Source organism: Phacochoerus africanus, chromosome X, assembly GCF_016906955.1.
Source record: "Phacochoerus africanus isolate WHEZ1 chromosome X, ROS_Pafr_v1, whole genome shotgun sequence".
Taxonomy (NCBI): domain Eukaryota; kingdom Metazoa; phylum Chordata; class Mammalia; order Artiodactyla; family Suidae; genus Phacochoerus; species Phacochoerus africanus.
In genome coordinates, this window is record NC_062560.1 from 60,592,469 (window position 1) to 60,613,679 (window position 21,211).

The 21,211-nt window shown below is 38.5% G+C and overlaps 1 protein-coding gene across 2 annotated transcripts in view; it reads left to right on the forward strand.

Annotated features, from left to right (window-relative positions):
- The first annotated feature begins 19 nt into the window (after window positions 1–19).
- The window catches only part of KIF4A (kinesin family member 4A), a 130,415-nt gene continuing 109,223 nt past the window's right edge, over window positions 20–21,211 (forward strand). The window contains exons 1-7 of one of the 2 annotated variants that reach the window (XM_047765088.1): window positions 20–148; window positions 497–637; window positions 745–859; window positions 4,127–4,317; window positions 5,974–6,066; window positions 9,775–9,941; window positions 10,170–10,264. In XM_047765088.1, coding sequence (XP_047621044.1) covers window positions 518–637; window positions 745–859; window positions 4,127–4,317; window positions 5,974–6,066; window positions 9,775–9,941; window positions 10,170–10,264 — 781 coding nt within the window. In that variant the 5' untranslated portion in view covers window positions 20–148; window positions 497–517. The remainder of the gene's footprint in view (window positions 149–496; window positions 638–744; window positions 860–4,126; window positions 4,318–5,973; window positions 6,067–9,774; window positions 9,942–10,169; window positions 10,265–21,211) is intronic. The other variant, XM_047765087.1, reaches the window with a different exon arrangement.

The following is a 21,211-nucleotide window of genomic DNA, read 5'->3' on the forward strand; positions in this document are numbered from 1 at the left end:
AACGCGTCTTTCTGAGCGCGTCGCGTACGTGCTGGGCCCGCAGGTTGTCTGCGCTTCCATTGGCTGGCGCCTCCAGATTTGAAACTTGGCGGTTAAAGCTCCGGTTGGGACAGGGCGGCGGGAGACGAGAGAAGGGACGTTCAGTTTGGTGAGTTAAGGGGGCACATCTTAGTTCAGGATCTGCCTTTCCCGGTACCGTGGGGCTTTGGTTCTTTGTCGTCGTCTCCTCTGGGCTTTTCCTTTCCATTTCAGACGCCACTTCGCTCTCTTCATTTTGGCAGAAAGGGGACTCCTGTCGTGGCCAGGTCTGAGGGACAGTGACTTTCCTGTGGCAGAGATCCCGCTGGGAGGCGGAGGCTGCCGCCTTAGGCTTTCGCTCTCTTCCCTAACCCACCTCACCCTCGGAGGAGGGCCAGGACTGAGGGACGACACTCTCCCACCCCTGCCGACCTACCAAGATTCATCACCGAGCATCTTTTTTTTTCTGCCCTTGCAGAGACCGTGCCGAGGTAGGATCATGAAGGAAGAGGTGAAGGGCATTCCTGTAAGAGTGGCACTGCGATGTCGCCCTCTGGTCCCCAAAGAGATTAGTGAGGGCTGCCAAATGTGCCTTTCCTTCGTACCCGGGGAACCTCAGGTGCGTAGCGAAGTCCTGGGCCTGCCTGTGAACAGCTGGGGCCAAATGGCAGTGAGGGGCGTGGTCTGGCCTTTTTTTTCTTACTCCTTTTCCCTTGTCTTCTCTAGGTGGTGGTTGGTACTGATAAATCCTTTACCTACGATTTTGTATTTGACCCCTCTACTGAACAGGAGGAAGTCTTCAACACAGCTGTAGCACCACTCATAAAAGGCATATTTAAAGGTGAGGCTGTTTGATTCTTGAGCATACACTACGTGTCAGGCACTGTGATGAGGTGCTGCCAGTACAACAATGAATGAAACATAAGTTCTGCCCTCAAAAAACCAATAGCCTAGGAACTCAGTCTCACTTGTCTGAACCCTTGAAACTAGTTTTATACTATATTTGTTTTCTATGGTTCTGCTCATCTTTGACTTGTATGCATTTTTGTTTGTTTGTCCTGGCATATCATTAGATTCTAAAGCTCTTTGATGAGTGCTGATGAGGATCAGTGTGCCAGTCTACTTGAGGCCCAGGCACTGCAAAGCCTGTTGAGGGATTCAGAGATAAATAATATATCTTCCATGGCCCCGAGGAGTTCAAAGTCCAGGGGTAGGAGCGGAAGTAGATGACTACATACAGAAGAAATACATAAGAAATTTTGAATGTTTAACTTCTCTCTTTAAGAAAAAATATTTTAAAAGTTAAAACCTTTGAGGTTTCCTAAAGCCCCTAAAAACTCTAGCCAGAGTATTTTTTATTTATTTCTATTCTTTTTATTTTGTTTATATTTACTGCAGAAGCTAAGGCTTTATTATTTTATTTATATTTACTGCAGGAGCTAAGGCTTTATTATTTTATTTATATTTATTGCAAAGCTAAGGCTTTATTAATAAGGTGTTATTGAAGACCATAGCAAAGTTCTGAAGAAAAGAGCAGTGCCTGAGAGGTATCTAATTGTTACTCTAGTACAGAGGTTATTCAGGATTCAGAGCAGAGGGCTGTTTAAAAGAAGTAGAACCAAGGCACAATAGTCCCTTAAAGTTGAAAGGGACATTTGTACATCATCTAGTCTAACATTCCATCCTAAGAAAAATACTTTCTAGCAATATCTCTGTTAAGTGAACTTCCAATATCTGGTTAACATTTTTTTTCTTGAACAGGGATATCACTGACTCCTACTCCTGTTGATTGGTTTTTGTCTGTTAGTATTTGTTTTATGTATTTGGGTGCTCCTATATTGGGTGCATATATGTTGATGAGTATAATATCCTCTTCTTGTATTGATCCTTTTTTGATTGGTTTTTGGACAACTCTAATTGTGTTAGATTATACTGAGATGAAATTCGTTTCCTGGTAATTTCTACCCAGTGATGTTAGTTCATCCATCTAAACAAACAGACACCTTCTTCCAGGGAACAGCTATTCGCATATTTTTCTTTCACTTTTTTTTTAACTGATGTCATGGCTCAGGATGCATTGAACACTTTGTTTCAAATTTCTTAAATGTTAAAACAGTAATCTCAAACTTACAGAAATATTGCAAGAACAGCATAAAGAACTTTTTTTTTCCTGAACCATTTGGGATAAGTTGTTGACCTGAATAAATTGATGGCCCCCTGAATACTTTAGTGTATATTTACTACAAACAAGAACTTTCTCCTACATAACTATAGTACAGCCATCAAAATCTTGAAATTAGCATTGCTACATCACTATCATCTAGTCCTCAAACCTCATTCAAGTTTCACCACTTGTCCCAACAATGTCCTTTATAGAAAATCGATCCAGTTCAAAACCATATGTTGTATCTAGTTGTACTGCCTCTGTGGTCTTCATCCTAAAACTCCTTCAGTCTTTTTTTTTTTTTTTTTTTTTGACCTTCACGATCATGAAGATCATAGGCCATTTACTTTGTAAGCTATTTTTCAATTTTGGTTTGTCTGATGTTTATTTATGATTGAATTCAAATTGTGTACCTTTAGCAGGAATATCACAGAAGGGGTGCTGTATTCTCATTAAATTCTATTGGGCAGCACATGATTTTGGTTTGTTGTGTTACTGCTGATGTTCATTTTGATCATTTGATGAAAATGATATCTGCCAGGCTTCTCCGCTATAAAGTTAATCTTTTTCCTATTTACATATTTGGAGGACCATTATTTGATTCTGCCTAAGTCTCTTCTAATTAATCATCCCCCTTTCCTTTAGCCATTTCTGAAAAAATGTGGTATCCAGACCCTTCCTTATCTTATCTTCCTCAGAATGTATCTTCATAGCTTAGTAAGAGCACTATAGTTCTACTTTCATACTCTTAGCTTGGGAAACTATAAGAATTAAATTATAGTCTTTAGAGGCAATATAAAGTAGAAAATCATTCCAATATATGTATGTTTGTTAACATAGCTCTCAGTTGCAGAGATAAAGCCAGTATTTTTCAATCAACAACACTCTGAGTTGTTTGTAAAAAGTACCAAAACTTGGTTTCCTCAATTATTACTATATATACATATATATTGTATTGCAGAAGATTATGGAATGTTCTGTTGCCCCAGAGACATGCCAGGTGATAATAGCACTCTATGACTGTGAAAATCTCAATTTAACATCTTAAGATCATCCACAACATCAAGGTCTTCATTTAGACGAATAAGTTCTTTCCAAAAGAAAAAAAAAAAGCAAAGGACATACATTATACTGAATCATATTTAAATGATGACATTTCTATGAGGAGCCTGATAATATGGTCCACATGCAGTCTGAGAGTTCAAATAGGGTGTGGATGCTTCTATTGACTGTAAAAAGCAACTTTTTTGCCTTTTTAAATGAAGACTCTTATCAAAGAGACACATGTTGGAGTTCCTTTTATTTATGCGGCTTCTAAGACTTTCCTTTAATTCCCACAATTTAGAATTGTTCAAAGTGGACAGAAAGTAGAATTATAAAGCTTTGAATGGCTTTTAGACAATGACTTGGCCACCTTCATTATCTCAGTCATATCTTTAAGTGTTCTACTTCCTAGCTTTTTTTTTTTTTTGCTTTTTAGGTCCTCACCCATGGCATATGGAGGTTCCCAGGCTAGGGATCAAATCGTTGTTATAGCTGCTGGCTTAGGCCACAGCCACAGCAACATGGGATCCAAGCCACATTTGCAACCTAAACCACAGCTCACGGCAATACCAGATCCTTAACCCACTGAGCGAGGCCAGGGATTGAACCTGTGTCCTCATGGATGCTAGTCAGATTGGTTTCCACTGAGCCACAACAGGAACTCCTCCTTTACTTCCTAGCTTTTAAGAGCTATCAAGAAAGGCACACATTCTGCTTATTTGGAATAATGCAAAGTTATTGCACCCATATAAGCTTTCCTTGTGTCTAACATTCCTAAGAGACCTTTTTGGTCAGAGAGCAGTCTCAGTTTTGTTACAAGTAATTGCTGAAGGAAAAGGAGTATATTGATTGGATGAAAATGTGTGAGCGCCACTGTGCATGTGACTTCTATTTTGCCAGGATACAATGCAACTGTTCTGGCCTATGGGCAGACTGGCTCTGGAAAAACCTATTCAATGGGAGGTGCATACACTGCAGAGCAAGAAAATGAACCAACAGTTGGGGTCATTCCTAGGGTAATACAACTGCTCTTCAAAGAAATTGATAAAAAGAGTGACTTCGAATTTACTCTGAAAGTATCATACTTAGAGGTAAGTGGTTTGTCTTTAGTTATTCTGAATTCAGATTACCTTTGAGTAGAAAAATAAATCTAAATCCTATTTTTTTCCTGGCATGACTCAAATGAATAAATTGTGTTTTTAGTAAATTACATTTTTTTTTTGTCTTTTTGCTATTTCTTGGGCCGCTCCCATGGTATATGGAAGTTCCCAGGCTAGGGGTCTAATCGGAGCTGTAGCCATCGGCCTACGCCAGAGGCACAGCAACATGGGATCCGAGCCGCGTCTGCAACCTACACCACAGCTCACAGCAACGCCGGATCGTTAACCCACTAAGCAAGGGCAGAGACCGAACCCGCAACCTCATGGTTCCTAGTCGGATTCGTTAACCACTGCACCACGACGGGAACTCCCAAGCATGCAATTTTAAATTGATGTGAACACTTCATCCTGAGGTTGAATCTCAATGTGTTAATAGGTATAGGACATACAGAGTTGTAAGATAGGGAGTTAAACATCATTAAGATAAGCCTTCTTGAGGAATCTTATAAAAACTGATACAAAAGAACTTACTTATAAAACAGAAAGAAACTCACAGATTTCAAAGTCAAATTATGGTTACCAAAGGGGAAACCATGAAGGAGGACGAATAAATTAGGAGGTTGAGGTTAACATATACACACTACTCTATGTAAAATAGATAACTAACAATGACATACTGTATAGCACAGGGAAATCTACAAAATATTCTGTAATAACCTATATGGGAAAAGAATCTGAGAAAGAATAGGTATATGTATAACTGATTCACTTTACTATATACCCAAAACTAATACAACATTGTAAGTCAACAATAATCCAATAAAAATAAAAATAAAAAAAGATTAGCCTTCCCGAATCTCTTGATTAACCTGCTTGTGGCCAAGGTAACCAAATGTAAAAATAACTTAGGAACCTGGTTATATTAAATAGTAGCAACAGCAATAATAGCAAATACTTATTATGGTGCTTACTGTGTGCAAATACTGTTTTAGTACTTAAAGTTCTGGTTGTTGAAATATTAGTTGCTTCCCTCTTCCACCCTCCACTAAGGATCTGTTACTTACATTTTAACCAAACTGGTGAAGGTAAGTTTTGTTGTGACACTATCAAAGAACTGAATTTAGGCACTCTTGTAACCTTTCACTGTGTCTGCTATTTTTTTTTTATCCTTTTCAGGGCTGCACCCTCAGGATATGGAAGTTCCCAGGCTAGGGGTTGAGTCGGAGCTATAGTTATCAGCCTACACCACAGCCACAGTAACGTGGGATCCGAGACGCATCTGTGACCTACACCACAGCAAACAGCAATGCAGGATCCTTAACCCAGGGATTGAACCCACATCCTCATGGATCCTAGTCAGCTTCGCTTCTACTGAGCCACAACGGGAACTCCCATGTCTGCTATTTCTAAGAAACACTGTCTCAAGAGAGCCCTCTCAATTTTGTTTCAAATAATGTGTGAATTTATTCTTATAAATGTCAAATGATTATATGTAGGGTTAAAACCCTTTTTTTATAAAAATAATGTTTATTATAAAAAATGTTGATAAAGTCACAAAGAATTTTAAAAATTTTGCTGTGATCCCACCACTCCTCAATTACCACTCTTAACATCTTGTCTTTACCACTTTGTTTCCAACAATATCAGATTTACAATGAAGAAATCTTGGATCTTCTATGCCCATCTCGTGAGAAAGCACCTCAAATAAATATACGAGAGGATCCTAAGGAAGGCATAAAGGTCTGTTTGTCTCTCATTTGATGTTATTGAAAAATGTTGGCAACTACTAAATTTCACAGTCCTTTTATTTGCCACTGTGGTGTTTTTTGTTTGTTTGTTTTTTGTTTTTTGATTTTTAGGGCTGCACCCATGCCATATGGAGGTTCCCAGGCCAGGGGGTCTGATCGGAGCTGTAGCCACTGGCCTACACCACAGTCACAGCAATGTGGGATCCGAGCTGCGTCTGTGACCTACACCACAGCTCATGGCAACACTGGATCCTTAACCCACTGAGCGAGGCTAGGGATCAAACCCGCAACCTCATCGTTCCTAGTTGGATTGTTTCCACTGTGCCACAACAGGAACTCCGCCACTGTGGTTTTAAATGACTACCAACATCTCAGTCTTTAAGATTTTGTGTGGTCCTAATTCCTTTTGTTAATCTAGAATTCCTAGATGGGAGTTCTTGTGAGAAAGGGAGTTTTATCATCTTCCTGTTACCTTGAAGGAATGCTAATATCAATTAAATATTTATTAGCTATTCATAGAGTTCTAAGGCTGGGCTGTTCAGTACAGTAGCCACTAGCCACAAACGGCTATTTAAACTTTTTTTTTTGGCTGTACTCACGGCATGTGGAAGTTCCCAGGCCAAGGACTGAACCTACACCACAGCAGCAACCTGAAACTCTGCAGTCACAATGCCATATCCTTAACCCACTGTGCCACAAGGGAACTCCTATTTAAACTTAAATGAATTAAAATTGAATATAGTTTGGAATTCTCTAAGTCACACCAGCGCATATCAAGTGCTTAATAGCTACACGTGGCTAGATAGCGCAGATATAGAACATATGGATGGTTATAGAAAATTCTGTTGGACAGCACCTATAGTAGACATTGTGCTAGATCCTTGGGACGATATTTAAGAAGTAAAATTACATAAAATTTTAAAAAAATTTATAAGTACTATAGGAAGAAGAGACCAATTATTTGAGAGGCTTCTGTTGCATGGTATAGATGTAGGATAAGGAGCTATACCTGAACAGAGTTTGAGACAAGGTTGGGAGTTTTGTATATGACAGTGGGCCAAATCCAGAAGCCGGTGTTGAAACTGGGTAGAGTCAGAATTCCCACTGTGGTGCAATGGATTAAGAATCTGAAAGCAGCAGCTTGGGTTGATGCCAATGCATGGGTTTGATCCTTGGCCCTGTCAGTGAGTTACAGGATCTGGCATGTACATGTTGCCACAGCTACACCTCAGAATCAATTCCTGGCCGGGAACTTCCATATGCTATGGGTGCAGGCATAAAAAAATAAAAAGGTTAAAATGGTAAATTTTCTGTTATGCATATTTTATCATGATATAAAGCAAAGAAATAATCTAATTAGAATGTAAGCAAAAGTCATTTTTAAAAAGGAGTTCCTGTTGTGGCTCAGTGGAACAGAACCCAACTAATATCCATGAGGTTGAGGGTTTGATCCCTGGCCTCGCTCAATCAGTTAAGGATCTGGCATTGCCACAAGCTGCGGTATAGGTTGCAGATGCGACCTGGATTTGGATTTGGCTTTGCTATGGTTGTGGTGTAAGCCGGCAGCTACAGCTCCAATTTGACCTCTAGCCTGGAAACTTCCATATGCCATGGGTGCAGCCCTAAAAAGAAAAAAATGAAAATAGGCAGTTTGATTCTAGTACCAGTGGGAGAATTTGAGGTTGAAAGTAGATGAGAACAGAGTAGTACAGACTTAGGAAACCTTAGTAAAATAATACCTTATTCATCTTCCTCTCCTTATTTTCTTCCCTACTCAGAAAGTAGGGGTAGGGAGCAGGTGCTTGAGCGGCAGGTGCCTGTGCTTCTGATTTTTTTTCCTTCTGGGTCATTAAGTTATTTGCTGGGCACTAAAGCAAGGCTTGAAGGTGCAGACTTATTTTGAAAGCCTGATAAGCATGGAATTCAGGAAGACAATATGGGTGTTGGGAATAAGAAACTTGGGTAAAATGCATCTTTTTGCTATCACCAAAAAGAAAATTAGCACTGAGCTGGCCCTTAACCCAGTTCTAAGATCTTTTACATGTACCATACTAAGGCAGGAATTAAATCCCAAGCATTATTTGAGGGCAAATTTGCCATGCAGAGAAGTGTGAATTTCTGACTCAAATTGGGATGGTAAGGACAAGTTTGTAAGCACTCTTTAGATGGGATGGATGAAATATAATTTAGTAAAGAAGTAAGGGTATTCTTGTAGTAAGTATTTACTTAAGCAGGAAAACAGAAAATATAGTCTTGGGGGTAATAAGACTAGATCAGTATGTCTGGATTAGAGGATATGGGTTGGGAAGTAGTAGAAGGTATGTTAGGACCACATTATGAAGCCAGACTAAAGAGCTTAGTTTCTGTCCCTGTGAATAGTACCTAAGCTACTTAATACTTGCGAATGAAGAATTGCAGTGGCTGCTTTTATCAAGTTTTTATCTTATGTGTGTGTCTCCATCTCTGTTAGCTCCCAGGAGGTTAGGAGAGTATCTTAACGTCTCTTTGTACCCTCATTATCTAGCCTAGGGCTTAGGAGTTTGGTCACATTTTAGGAAGCAGGATTTTTGGAAAGTTAAATAAGAATGAATTGAAAAGGAGAAAGACTAGGATGAGGAAGGCCAATTGGGGAAACTTTGCCTTATTTTTCAGGCATGAAATGATATGAGCCTGGATTAGGCAGGTAGGTGTGGAAAGGGAAATAAAGCAATGGATTCAAAAGAAGAATGACTAGGAGTTGGTGACAGCTGAGATATGGAGGAATAGGAGGAAGTAAAGGTGAATTTGAGGTTTTAAGAATAGAGATCTTAATAGTAATGGAGAAATAGTGGAGAGAATGAGCATTGTTAGAAGGAAGATGAGTTTGGCTTACAATTAACTGATGTCAAAGTGTAAGTAACAGGCAGTTTGAAATGTAGGACTAGAAATTGGGGCCACAGGTGGAGCTGTGGGAGCTATGGAGTAATAAAATCATAGCATATTGGGGCTGGAAGGAACTTCATAATCATCTAGTTAGATCTCCAGAGGCTCCAAGAGATTTTAACTTGTACAAATTCTCTCGAGTAGATATAGCACCAAGCCTAGGACTCTGTTTTCCTGGCTTCTTAATCCGGTGGAAATGTACCATGCCGTTTGCCCTAGTGAAAATGAGGTATGAAATGGGTCCAAGATATAAGGAGGAACATAGGGCCACATGGAGGAGAAAGCAACAAAGAGAAATACTGCAATTATTTGTGTTGCCCTTGGTGTCCTTAGGACCAAAGCTTACTTTCACTTGGGGCTTCCTGGATGACATCTGTCCATTGCTACACTAAAATCTAAAGATCTTTTCTAGCTCCAGTACTGACTGGCATCCTTGTTTTGGAGGTCCCTAGTGGAGACTGGAGACCTTGGTTTGCAGTGATCACAGAGTTGCTAGTTAAAACAGTCCTCATTACCATGACTATTTATCGAGGTTCTACTGGAACATCAAGACATTCTTTTCTTTCCTTTCCTTTTTTTTTGGCCACAGCAAGTTCCCAGGCCAGGGATCAAACCTGTGCCACAGCAGTAACCCAAGCCAGTAGCAATGACAATGCCGGATCCTTAACCTGTTAGGCCACCAGGGAACTCTCAGACATTTTCTTAAACTGCCAATCCTTACATTTCTGATGAAGTACTTGAAGTTGAATCATGAGAGTTTTTCCTTTCTCTGAATTAGATTGTGGGACTCACTGAGAAGACTGTTTTTGTTGCCCTGGATACTGTTTCCTGTTTGGAGCAGGGCAATAACTGTAGGACTGTGGCCTCCACAGCTATGAACTCCCAGTCATCCCGATCTCATGCCATCTTTACAATCTCCATAGAGCAAAGAAAGAAAAGTGACAAGTAAGTTACAGTTTAAAGAGTCAAGATTTTTTAACATCAGTTTTACTAAACTTGAATAACAGGTTGCTGCTTCAGTTGTTTCACAAATAAACAGACATCAGTATTCTGTGTGCTAGTAACAAATGGAGCCATTTTGACTTGAAAGAAAATGAGAGCCATCAGGTGACCTTTGCTCACCTACCCTCAAGCTTGTGCACCATTCTCACTTGTGTCCTGTTATTATCACAGAAGTAGCAGCTTTCGCTCTAAGCTGCACCTCGTAGACCTTGCTGGATCAGAAAGACAGAAGAAAACCAAGGCTGAAGGGGATCGTCTAAAAGAGGGTAAGAGCAATTAAGGCCACAGTTGTAGATAAAAACTTCTGGTACTCTTATTGCTGTTGCTGGTATCTTGACTGGGATATTTCAGGTCACATTCTAATGGTAGCTGCAATTCAAGTTTGAGGCTGATTTCAGAAATAGTGAAAAATTGTTTCTTTCCCTTGCACTCATTTTCTAATTTAGGTATGAGATTTGGATCTGGCTCTTGGTTTGATTTCATCTGGCCCAGGCAAGTTTTAGCTTTTGTTTTCTTTTGTTTTACCCCCCAACTACTTATAATTAAAATCAATATCCTGATCCTGTCATCTCAAGTATTCACTATCCTCCCCTCCCCCCCCAGATATTGTCACTTACAAACCTCATCAGCATGGTTTCCATATCTCCACTTAAGTTGTTGGATATAAATGATGACACTCCTAAGGCTAGAAGAACCCCATGGTGTATGCTATTACAAAGCTGTATCTAGCATGATAGCGACCTGGCAATCTGCATGCTTTGGGAATGGTCTTTCAAGCAATTATTAATCTATCTAACAAAAATTAACAGCCAGCTCCCATTTCTCAATTTTGTACTTAGGGATCTCATGAAAGATTTCGTCAAATGCCTTGCTAAAGTCTAGATATACTATGTCTACCATATATCTCATAGCTACCAGCTTAGTAACAGTACAAAAAAAGAAATAAGGATTAGCCTAAATTGACTTTTTCTTAAGTGAATTCAAGCTGGCTTGTAGTGCTTATTCTTCCGTTTCTAGGTTCTTGCAAGCCATCCCTGTAATAATCTAGAAAACTTACATCAAACCTACTGGTCTGTAATTTATGGAATTAACTTTTACCTCTTTTTTTCAAAAATTGAAATTACATCTGCCCAGTCTTCTGGAACATCCTTCTCTGTGATCCCTCAAATATCACTGACACAGCCTTAGCGTTCTCGTTTGAAATTACTCTCAGTTCCCTCAGCTATAATTTATCTGGTCCAAGATATTTGAACTCTTATTAAAGTAGCTGAATTCTCGCTGACTACCTCTTTACTCATACTGGGCTTCAGTTCCCAAGAGGGAACTGAGAAGGCAGAAGCAGAAATAGTAATTGAGGAATTTTACCTCTTTGTCATTTATCATTATTACACTGCTGGCCTAGGGCAGAGACCTGTTTCTTCCTCATTCAGGCTTTTTGTTCTGAATATATTTAAAAATGCCCTTTTTGTTCAATGTTTGTACTTTGAGATTTAGCCTTCTTAAAGCTATTTTTAAAAGTTTTTGTGCCTCCTTTATCTTTTTTTAGGTGTACAATCCTGAAGATTTTTTAAACAGCTTTATTGGGATACAATTCACATACCATAAAATTCACCCATTTACACTGTACACTTCAACAGACTTTAGTATATTCACAGCTTTGCAGCCATTACCACAATCTAATTTTAGAACATTTTCATCACCCCCCAAAAGAAAGTCATACCCATTAGTGGTCACTCCCCATTCCCACCCCCTTCTCTAGCCCTGGGCAACCACTAACCTATATTTCATTTAAAAGGAATCATAAAATTTGTGGTCTTTTGTGACTGTCTTATTTCACTTAATTTAAGGTTTTCAAGGATCATCCATGTTACAGTGTGTATCATTACTTTATTCCCTTTTACTGCTGAGTCATATTCCATTACTGATATACAACATTTTGTTTGTCCATTCATCAATTTTATCCAATTTGATTACTTTTGAACATTGCTCTCTAAACATCCATGAATAAGTTTTTGAGTGGACAAATGTTTTAATTTCTGTTTAGGTATATACCTAGTAGTGTTATACCTGGGTCATATGGTAGCCATTTAAATTTCTTTTTTTTAAAAAAAGTAGTATAATTAATATACCATAAAACTCACTCTTTTAAAGTGTACAATTTAGTGGGGTCTTTTTAGTATATTTACGAAGTTGTGTAACCATCACCACAATAAGTTTTACAATATTTGCATCACCCCAAAAAGAACCCCACACCCACTAGCTGTCATTTATTTTTCCCCATTTTCCACCCACCCCCGACTCCACCCTATTCTGCTGACCTTTCTGTTCATAGCTTTACCTATTCTGGACATTTCATATACATGTTATCATACGATATGTGATCGCTTCTTTTCTTTCTTTTTTTTAATTACTCAATGAATTTATTACATTTATAGTTGTACAGTGATCATCACAATCCAATTTTATAGCATTTTCATCCCACACCCCCAGTGCATCCCCCCACCCTGGAAGCTGTTTCCTTTGGAAACCATAAGTTTTCCAAATTCTGTGAGTCAGCATCTGTTCTGCAAAGTTCATTTTGTCCTTTATTCACATTCCACATGTCAGTAAAAGCATTTGATGTTGGTGTCTCATTGTCTGACTGACTTCACTTAGCATGATAATTTCTAGGTCCATCCATGTTGCTAAAAATGTTGAAAGTTCATTCATTTTAATGGCTAATATTCCATTGTGTATATGTACCACATCTTCTTGATCTACTCCTCTGCCAATGGGCATTTAGGTTGTTTCCATGTCTTGGCTATTGAAAGTAGTGCTGCAATGAACATTGGAGTACATGTCTCTTTGCAAGTCATGGTTTTCTCTGGATAGATGCCCAGGAGTGTGATGGCTGGATCAAATGGTAGTTCTATATTTAGTTTTCTGAGGATTCTCCATACTGCTTTCCACAGTGGTTGCACCAATTTACAATCCCACCAACAGTGTACTAGGGTTCCTTTTTCTCCACACCCTCTCCAGCACTTACTGTTTGTAGACTTTTGGATGATGGCCATTCTGGCTGGTGTAAGGTGGTACCTCATTGTGTTTTGATTTGAATTTCTCTAATAATGAGTGATGTTGAACATCTTTTCATGTGTTTTTTGGCCATCTGTATGTCTTTTTTGGAGAACTGTCTGTTTAGATCTTCTGCCCATTTATTGATGGGGTTGTTTGCTTTTTGGTATGGAGCTGCAGAAGGTGTTTATAAATTTTGGAGATTAATCCCTTGTCACTTGAATCACTTGCAAAGATGTTCTCCCATTCTGTGGGTTGTCTTTTTGTGTTGTTTAGGGTTTCCTTTGCTGTGGAGAAACTTGTAAGTTTGATCAGGTCCCATTTGTTTATTTTTGCTTTTATTGTCAATACTCTGATAGGTGGATCTGAGAAGATGTTGCTGTGGTTTATGTCAGAGAGTGTTTGGCCTGTGTTTTCCTCTAAGAGTTTTATAGTATCTGGTCTTATATCTAGGTCTTTAATCCATTTGGAGTTTATTTTTGTGTATGGTGTTACAGAGTGTTCCACTTTCATTCTTTTCCATGTGGCTGTCCAGATTTCCCAGCACCACTTATTGAACAAGCTGTCCTTTCTCCATTGTATATCCTTGCCTCCTTTGTCATAGATGAGTTTCCTATAGGTGCGTGGGTTTAATTCTGGGCTTTCTATCCTATTCCACTGATCTATATTTCTGACTTTGTGCCAGTACCATGCAATTTTGATGATTGTTGCTTCGTAGTATAGACTGAAGTCTGGGAGCCTGATTCCTCCAGCTCCATTTTTCTTTTTCAGCAGGATGTCTTTGGCTATTCTGGGTCTTTTGTGCTTCCAAACAAACTTTAAAATATTTTGTTTGACTTCTGTGAAAAATGTCCTTGGTAATTTGATAGTGATTGCATTGAATCTGTAGATTGCCTTAGGTAGTATAGTCATTTTGATAATATTGACTCTTCCAATCCACGAGCACAGTATATCTTTCCATCTATTTGTGTCATCTTTGATTTCTTTCATCAGTGTCTTATAGTTTTCAGAGTACAGGTCTTTTGTCTCTTTAGGTAGGTTTACTCCTAGGTATTTTATTCTTTTGGATGTGATGGTAAGCAGGATTGCTTCCCTAATTTCTTTTTCTGCTCTTTCATTGTTAGTGTATAGAAATGCCGTCGATTTCTGTGTATTAATTTTGTATCCTGCGACTTTGCCAAATTCGTGGATGAGCTCTAACAGTTTTCTAGTAGAGTCTTTAGGATTCTCTAGGTATAGTATCATGTCATCTGCAAATAATGATAGTTTTGCTCTTTCCTTTCCAATTTGGATTCCTTTTATTTCCTTTCCTTCTCTGATTGCTGTGGCTAGGACATCCAAAACTATGTTGAAGAGTAGTGGCAAGAGAGGACATCCTTGTCTTGTTCCTGATCTCAGGGGGAATTCTTTCAGCTTTTCACCATTGAGAATGATATTTGCTATGGGTTTGTCATATATGGGCTTTATCATGTTGAGGTAGGTTCCCGCTGTGCCCACTTTCTGAAGGGTTTTTATCAGAAATGGATGTTGGATTTTGTCAAAGGCTTTTTCTGTGTCTGTTGAGAGGATCATGTGATTTTTATTCATCAGTTTGTTAATGTGGTGTATCACACTGATGGATTTGTGGGTATTGAAGAACCCTTGCCTCCCTGGGATAAATCCCACTTGATCCTGATGTACAATCCTTTTAATGTGTTGTTGGATGTGGTTTGCTAGTACTTTGTTGAGGATTTTTGCATTGATGTTCATCAGTGAAATTGGCCTGTAGTTTTCTTTTTTTGTGGTATCTTTATTGGTTTTAGTATCAGGGTGATGGTGGCCTCATAGAATGTGTTTGGGAGTATCCCTTCCTCTGTGATTTCTTTGGAATAGTTTCAGGAGGATAGGTGTTAGGTCTTCTCTAAATGTTTGATAGAATTTGCCTTTGAAGCCCTCTGGTCCAGGACTTTTGTTTGTTGGAAGTTTTTTAATCACAGTTTCAATTTCAGATCTTGTGATGGGTCCATTCATCTTTTCTATTTCATCTTGGTTTAGTCTTGGAAGATTGTACTTTTCTAAGAATTTGTCCATTTCTTCTACATTTTCCATTTTATTGGCATATAGTTGCACACAGTAGTCTCTTATGATCCTTTGTACTTCTGTGATGTCCGTTGTTACTTCTCATTTTTTATTTCTAATTTTATTGATTTGAGTCTTCTCTCTTTTTTTGTTGATAATTCTGGCTAAGGATTTATCAGTTTTGTTGATCTTTTCGAAGAACCAGCTTTTCGTTTCATTGATCTTTTCTATGGTTTTCTTTGTTTCTATTTCATTGATTTCTGCTCTGGTCTTTATCATTTCTTTCCTTCTAACTTTAGGTCTTGTCTCTTCTCTCTCTACCTGCTTTAGATGTAAAGTTACTTGTTTCTTTGAGCTTTTTCTTGTTTCCTGAGGTGGGCTTGTATTGCTATAAACTTTCCTCTTAGAACGGCTTTTGCTGCATCCCATAGGTTTTGGAGTGTCATATCTTTGTTGTCATTTGCTTGTAGGTATTTTTTAATTTCCTCTTTGATTTCTTCAGTGATCCATTGGTTGTTTAGTAGCATGTTGTTTATTCTCCACGTGTTTGTGTTTTTTGCAGTTTTTTTCTTGTGGTATGGCGTTGTGGTCGGAAAAGATGCTTTCTTTTCTTAAAGTTTTCTTAAAGTTACCGAGGTTTGATTTGTAGCCCAGGATGTGATGAGTCTTCGAGAATGTTCCATGTGCACTTGAGAAGAATGTGTATTCTGCTGCTTTTGGATGGAATGTCCTGTAAATATCTATTAAGTCCATCTGGTCTAATGCTTCATTTAGGGCCTGTGTTTCCTTAGTGATTTCCTGTCTGGTTGATCTGTCCATTGCTGTAAGTGGGGTATTAAAGTCCCCCACTTTGATTGTGTTATTGTCGATTTGTCCTTTTAAGGTTGCCTTATATATTGTGGTGAACCTGTGTTGGGTGCATAGATATTTAAAATTGATATATCTTCTTCTTTGATTGATCCTTTGATCATTATGTAGTGACCTTCCTTGTCCCTTAAAATATTCATTTTAAAGTCTATTTTGTCTGATATGAGTATTGCTACTCCAGCTTTCTTTTGATCCCTGTTTGCATGGAATATTTTCTTCCATCCTCTCACTTTCAATTTGTATGTGTCCCTAGAAGTGAAGTAGGTCTCCTGAAGACAGCATATATATGGGTCTTGCTTTTGTATCCATTCATCCATTCTATGTCTTTTGGTTGGGGCGTTTAGTCCATTCACATTGAAGGTAATTATCGATATGTATGTTCTTATTGCCATTTTATTTATTGCTTTGGATTTGTTTTTGTTGCTCTTTTTTCTTCCCTTCTCCTGTTCTCTCCTCTTGTGGTTTGACGACTATCTTTAGTGTTGTATTTGAGTTGATTTTTCTTATTTTTTTGTGTATCAATTGTAGATTTTTGGTTTGCATTTATTCTGAAGTTTTGATGTCAGAGTCTATATATATAAGAGATTGTTTTAAGTTGTCAGTCTCTTAATTGCAAGTGCATCTCCAGTGTCCTGCATTTGTACCCCCCTCTTCTCACAATTTCTGATTTTGGTTGCATAATTGTGCCTGGATGATCTCGTATCTTTACTGTGTATATACCTTTACTGATGAGCCTTGTCATTTGTGGAATTTTTGTTTCTGGTTGCGGCCTTTTCTTTTCTGTCTAGAGAAGTTCCTTTAGTATTTGTTGTAAAGCTGTTTTAGTGTTGCTGAATTCTTTCAGCTTTTGCTTATCTGTGAAGGTTTTGATTTCTCCTTCATATCTGAATGAGAGTCTTGCTGGGTAGAGTAATCTTGGTTGGAGGTTTTTTCCTTTCATCACGTTAAGTATATCATGCTGCTCCCTTCTGGCCTGCAGAGTTTCTGCTGAAAAATCTGCCAATAACCATATCAGGGTTCCCTTGTATATTATTTGTTTCTTTTCCCTAGATGCTTTTAATATTTTCTCTTTGTCTGTAATTTTGGTCAGTTTGATTAATATGTGTTTCAGTATATTCCTCCTTGGGTTTATTTCATATGGTACTTGTGCTTCCTGGATTTGAGTGAGTGGTTCCTTTCCCATGTTAGGGAAGTTTTCAGCTATTATCTCTTCAAATATTTTTTCCGTCCCCTTCTCTCTTCTTCTGGCACCCCTATAATACAGATGTTGGTGCGTTTAACATTGTCCCAGAGTTTTCTTAGACTATTTTCATTTGTTTTCAATCTGTTTTCTCTTTTCTGTTCCTTATCTGTAATTTCCACTAATCTGTCCTCCACCTTGCTTATTTGTTCTTCTGCCTCCTGTATTCTGCTGTTGGCTGCTTTTAATGAATTTTTTACTTCAGTTATTGTATTTTGCATCTCTTCTTGTTTAAGTTTTATATCTTGTATCTCTTTGCTCAGTGTTTCCTGTACATTATCCATCTTTGCCTCCAGTTTATTTCCAATGTCTTGCATCATCTTCAGCATCAACAGTCTAAAGTCTTTTTCCTGGAGGCTGAGAATCTCCTGATCACTTAGCTGATTTTCTGGGGTTTTTTCTTTCTCCCTCATCTGAGTTATAGTTCTCTGTCTTTTCATTTTTATAGGTTTTTGGTGTGGTGACATTTTTCCAGATAATAGTTGTAGCCTCTCTTACTTCTGGCATCTGCTCCCCGCCCCCCCTTGTGGCTGAATTTGGTGCTGGAGCTTGCTGTAGGCTTTCTGATGGGAGGGAGTGATGCCTGCCCACTGGTAGGTGGAGCTGATTCCTATCACTCTGGTGGGTGGGTCTTTGTCTATGGATGAGATTAGAGGGGGCTGTGTGCCTGGGGGGGTCTCTGGGCAGCCTGTTTACTGAGGGGCAGGGCTGTGATCCCACCTGGATTGTTGTTTGCCCTGGGGCTTCTCAGTGCTGATGGTTGGGGCCAGATTTTCCCAAAACGGCCACCTCCTGAGAAAGGCACACTGCTGAATATTCCCAAGAGTTTTGCTTCCAATGTCCTTCCCCTACAAGAAGCCACATTGACCCCTGTTTTCCCAGGATGTCCTCCAAGAAGCACAGTCAGGTTTGACCCAGATTCCTATGGAGACTCTGCTTTTCCCTGGGACCCAGTACACGTTGAAGTCTGTGTGCACCTGTTAAGAATGAGGTCTCCATTTCCCCCATTCCCATGGAGTTCCTGCTGGCCTTCAGTGCCAGATGCCCCAGGGACTCTTTCTCCCAGTGCCAGATCCCCACACGTGGGAGTTTGATATGGGTCTCAGAACTCTCACTCCTGTAAGTGAGTCTCTGTGAAGCAGTTAGTTTCCAGTCTGTGGAGCTTCCCACCTGGGAGGTATGGGGTTGCTTATATCGCATAATTGCCCTTTCTACCTCTTGATGTGGCCTCCTCTTTGTCTTCTGGAGTAGGATATCTTTTTGAAAGTTTCTGGTCCATTTGGTTGAATATTGCTTATCCTTTGGTTGTAAATTTTGTTGTTTTTAGGAGAGAAGTTGAGCTCCAGTCCTTCTATTCCACTGTCTTAATCCCATCTCCCAGTATGTGATCTTTTATGTCTGGATTCTTTGACTTAACATCTTTTCAGGGTTTTTCTGTGTTGTAGCATGTATCAGTACTTCCTTCCTTTTTTTGCCAAACAATATTCCGCTACATAGATATATTAAGTTTGTATTTATCTGCTCATTTGTTGATGGACATGTGGGTTATTTTCACTTTTGGTTATTATAAATAATGCTGATATGAGCGCTGATGTACAAGTTTTCATGAGGATGTATGTTTTCATTTCTCTTGGGTATAGAACTAAGTGGAATTCCTTAGTCAAGCAATAGCTCTATGTTAATTTTGGGGGAACTATCAGACATTTTCATAGCAACTGTACCATTCTGCATTCTTACCAGCAATATATAAAGATTTCAATTTCTCCATATTCTTAGTTTTATTATGTCTTTAATTATAGCCATCCTAGTGGGTATGAAGTGGTATCTCATTGTGGTTTTGGTTTACATTTCCTTGACAGCTAATAATGTTTCATGTGCTTATTGGCAATTTGTATATTTTCTTTGGAAAAATGTCCATTCAGATTCTTTGCCCATTTTACAAATTGAGTTATTTGGAGTTAGCATCATGGCTCAGTGGTAGTGAACCCAACTAGTATCCATGAGGATGCAGGTTCGATCCCTGGCCTTGCTCAGTGGGTTAAGGATCCAGCATTGCTGTGAGCTGTGGTGTAGGTCACAGATATGGCTCAGATTCCGCATTGCTGTGGCTGTGGCATAGGCTGGCAGCTGTAACTCCGATTTGGCCCCTAGCCTGGGAACTTTCATATGCTGTGGGTGTGGCCCTCAAAAGACCAAAAAAAATTGAGTTATTTATCTTTTTATCATTGAGTTGGGTCTGTTCTATTCTGGATACTAGCTCCTTATCAGTTATATGCTTTGCATATGTTTTCTTCCATTCTTTGGGTTGCTTTTTCACTTTATTCATGGTGTTCTTTTAAGTACACATTTAATAATTTTTGACGAATTCTATTCATCTATTTTTTCTCTTGTTGCTTTTTTTTTTGGCCTCATATCTGAAAAACCATTGCCTAATCCAAGGTAACAAAGATTCATGCCTCTGTTTTCTTCTAAGAGTTTTATAGTTTCAGATGTTACATGTAGGTCTGAGATTCATTTTGAGTTAATTTTCATGTATAGTGTAAAGTGGCAGTCCAAACGTTAATCTTTTGTATGTAGATGTTCAGTTATCCAAGCATCATTTGTTGAAAAGACTATTTTTTACCTTGAATTGTCTTGACATCCTTTTCAAGAAGCAATTGGACTCTCACTTCTCCTCCATTGATCTATATATCTATCCTTATGCTATTACTACACTTATGCCATTACTGCACTGTCTTTATTACTGTACTTTGTAGTAAGTTTTGAAATTGGGAAGTGTGAGTTCTTTTTCAAGATTGTTTTGGCTATTCTTGGTCCTTTGCATTTTCATATGACTGTTAGAACTAGCTTTTCATATTCTGCAAAGAATCCAGCTGGGATTTTCAGAGATTTTGTTGAATCTGTAGATAAGTTTAGGAATCATTGGCATCTTTCACTTCTTTTAATTCATAAACATCAGATGTCTTTCCATTCATTTAGATCTTCTTTAATATCTTTCAGCAATATTTCTTTAATTTTCAGGGTATATGTTTTACACTTTTTCTTTTTAAATTTATCCCTAAATATTTTATTCTTTCAGTGCTTTTACAAATGGAATTTTTTAGTTAATTTCATTTTCAAATTATTTATGAGCTTTGTATTTTGATCTTGTGTCTGCAAGCTTGCTGAACTTGTTATATGTAATAGTTTTTTAATAAATTCTTCAGTATTTCTATGTACAAGAGCATGTCATCTGTGAACAGAGATAGTTTCCCTTCTTTTTTGGTCTAGATACCTTTATTTCCTTTTCTAGACTAATTGTCCTGGTTAGAACCTCCAGTACAACATTGAATCAAGTGGCAAGAGTGGATACTATTGTCCGGTTCCTGATCTTCAGAGAAAAGCATTCATTCTTAATAATATGATGCTAGCTGTGGACTTTTTATAGATGCCCCTACCAGGCTGAGGAAATTCTCTTCTATACCTAGTTTGTTGAGTGTGTTTATCATGAATTTGTCAAGTGTTTTTTTCATCACCTATTGACATGATCGTGTTATTTTTGTTCTCCTATTGATATGGTATTAATTGATTTTTGGATACTGTTTATGTGGACATATTGTTGATATGATATGGTATTAATTGATTTTTGGATACTAAACCAATCTTGTATTCCTAAAATAAATCTAATTTGTTTTTGTTTTTGTTTTTTTTTCTTTTTCTAGGGCCACACCTATGGCATATGGAGGTTCCCAGGCTAGAGGTGCAACCAGAGCTGTAGCTGCTGGCCTACACCACAGCAACGTCAGATCCAAGCCGCGTCTGTGACATACACCACAGCTCATGGCAATGCGGATCCTTAACCCACTGAGCAAGGCCAGGGATCAAACCTGCAACCTCATGGTTCCTAGTTGGATTCGTTAACCACTGAGCCACAACGGGAACTCCTAATTTGTTGTTTTTGTATGTTTAGTGACTTTACTAGACTAATTCTGTAATTCCGTGTAGTTTGTGGTCA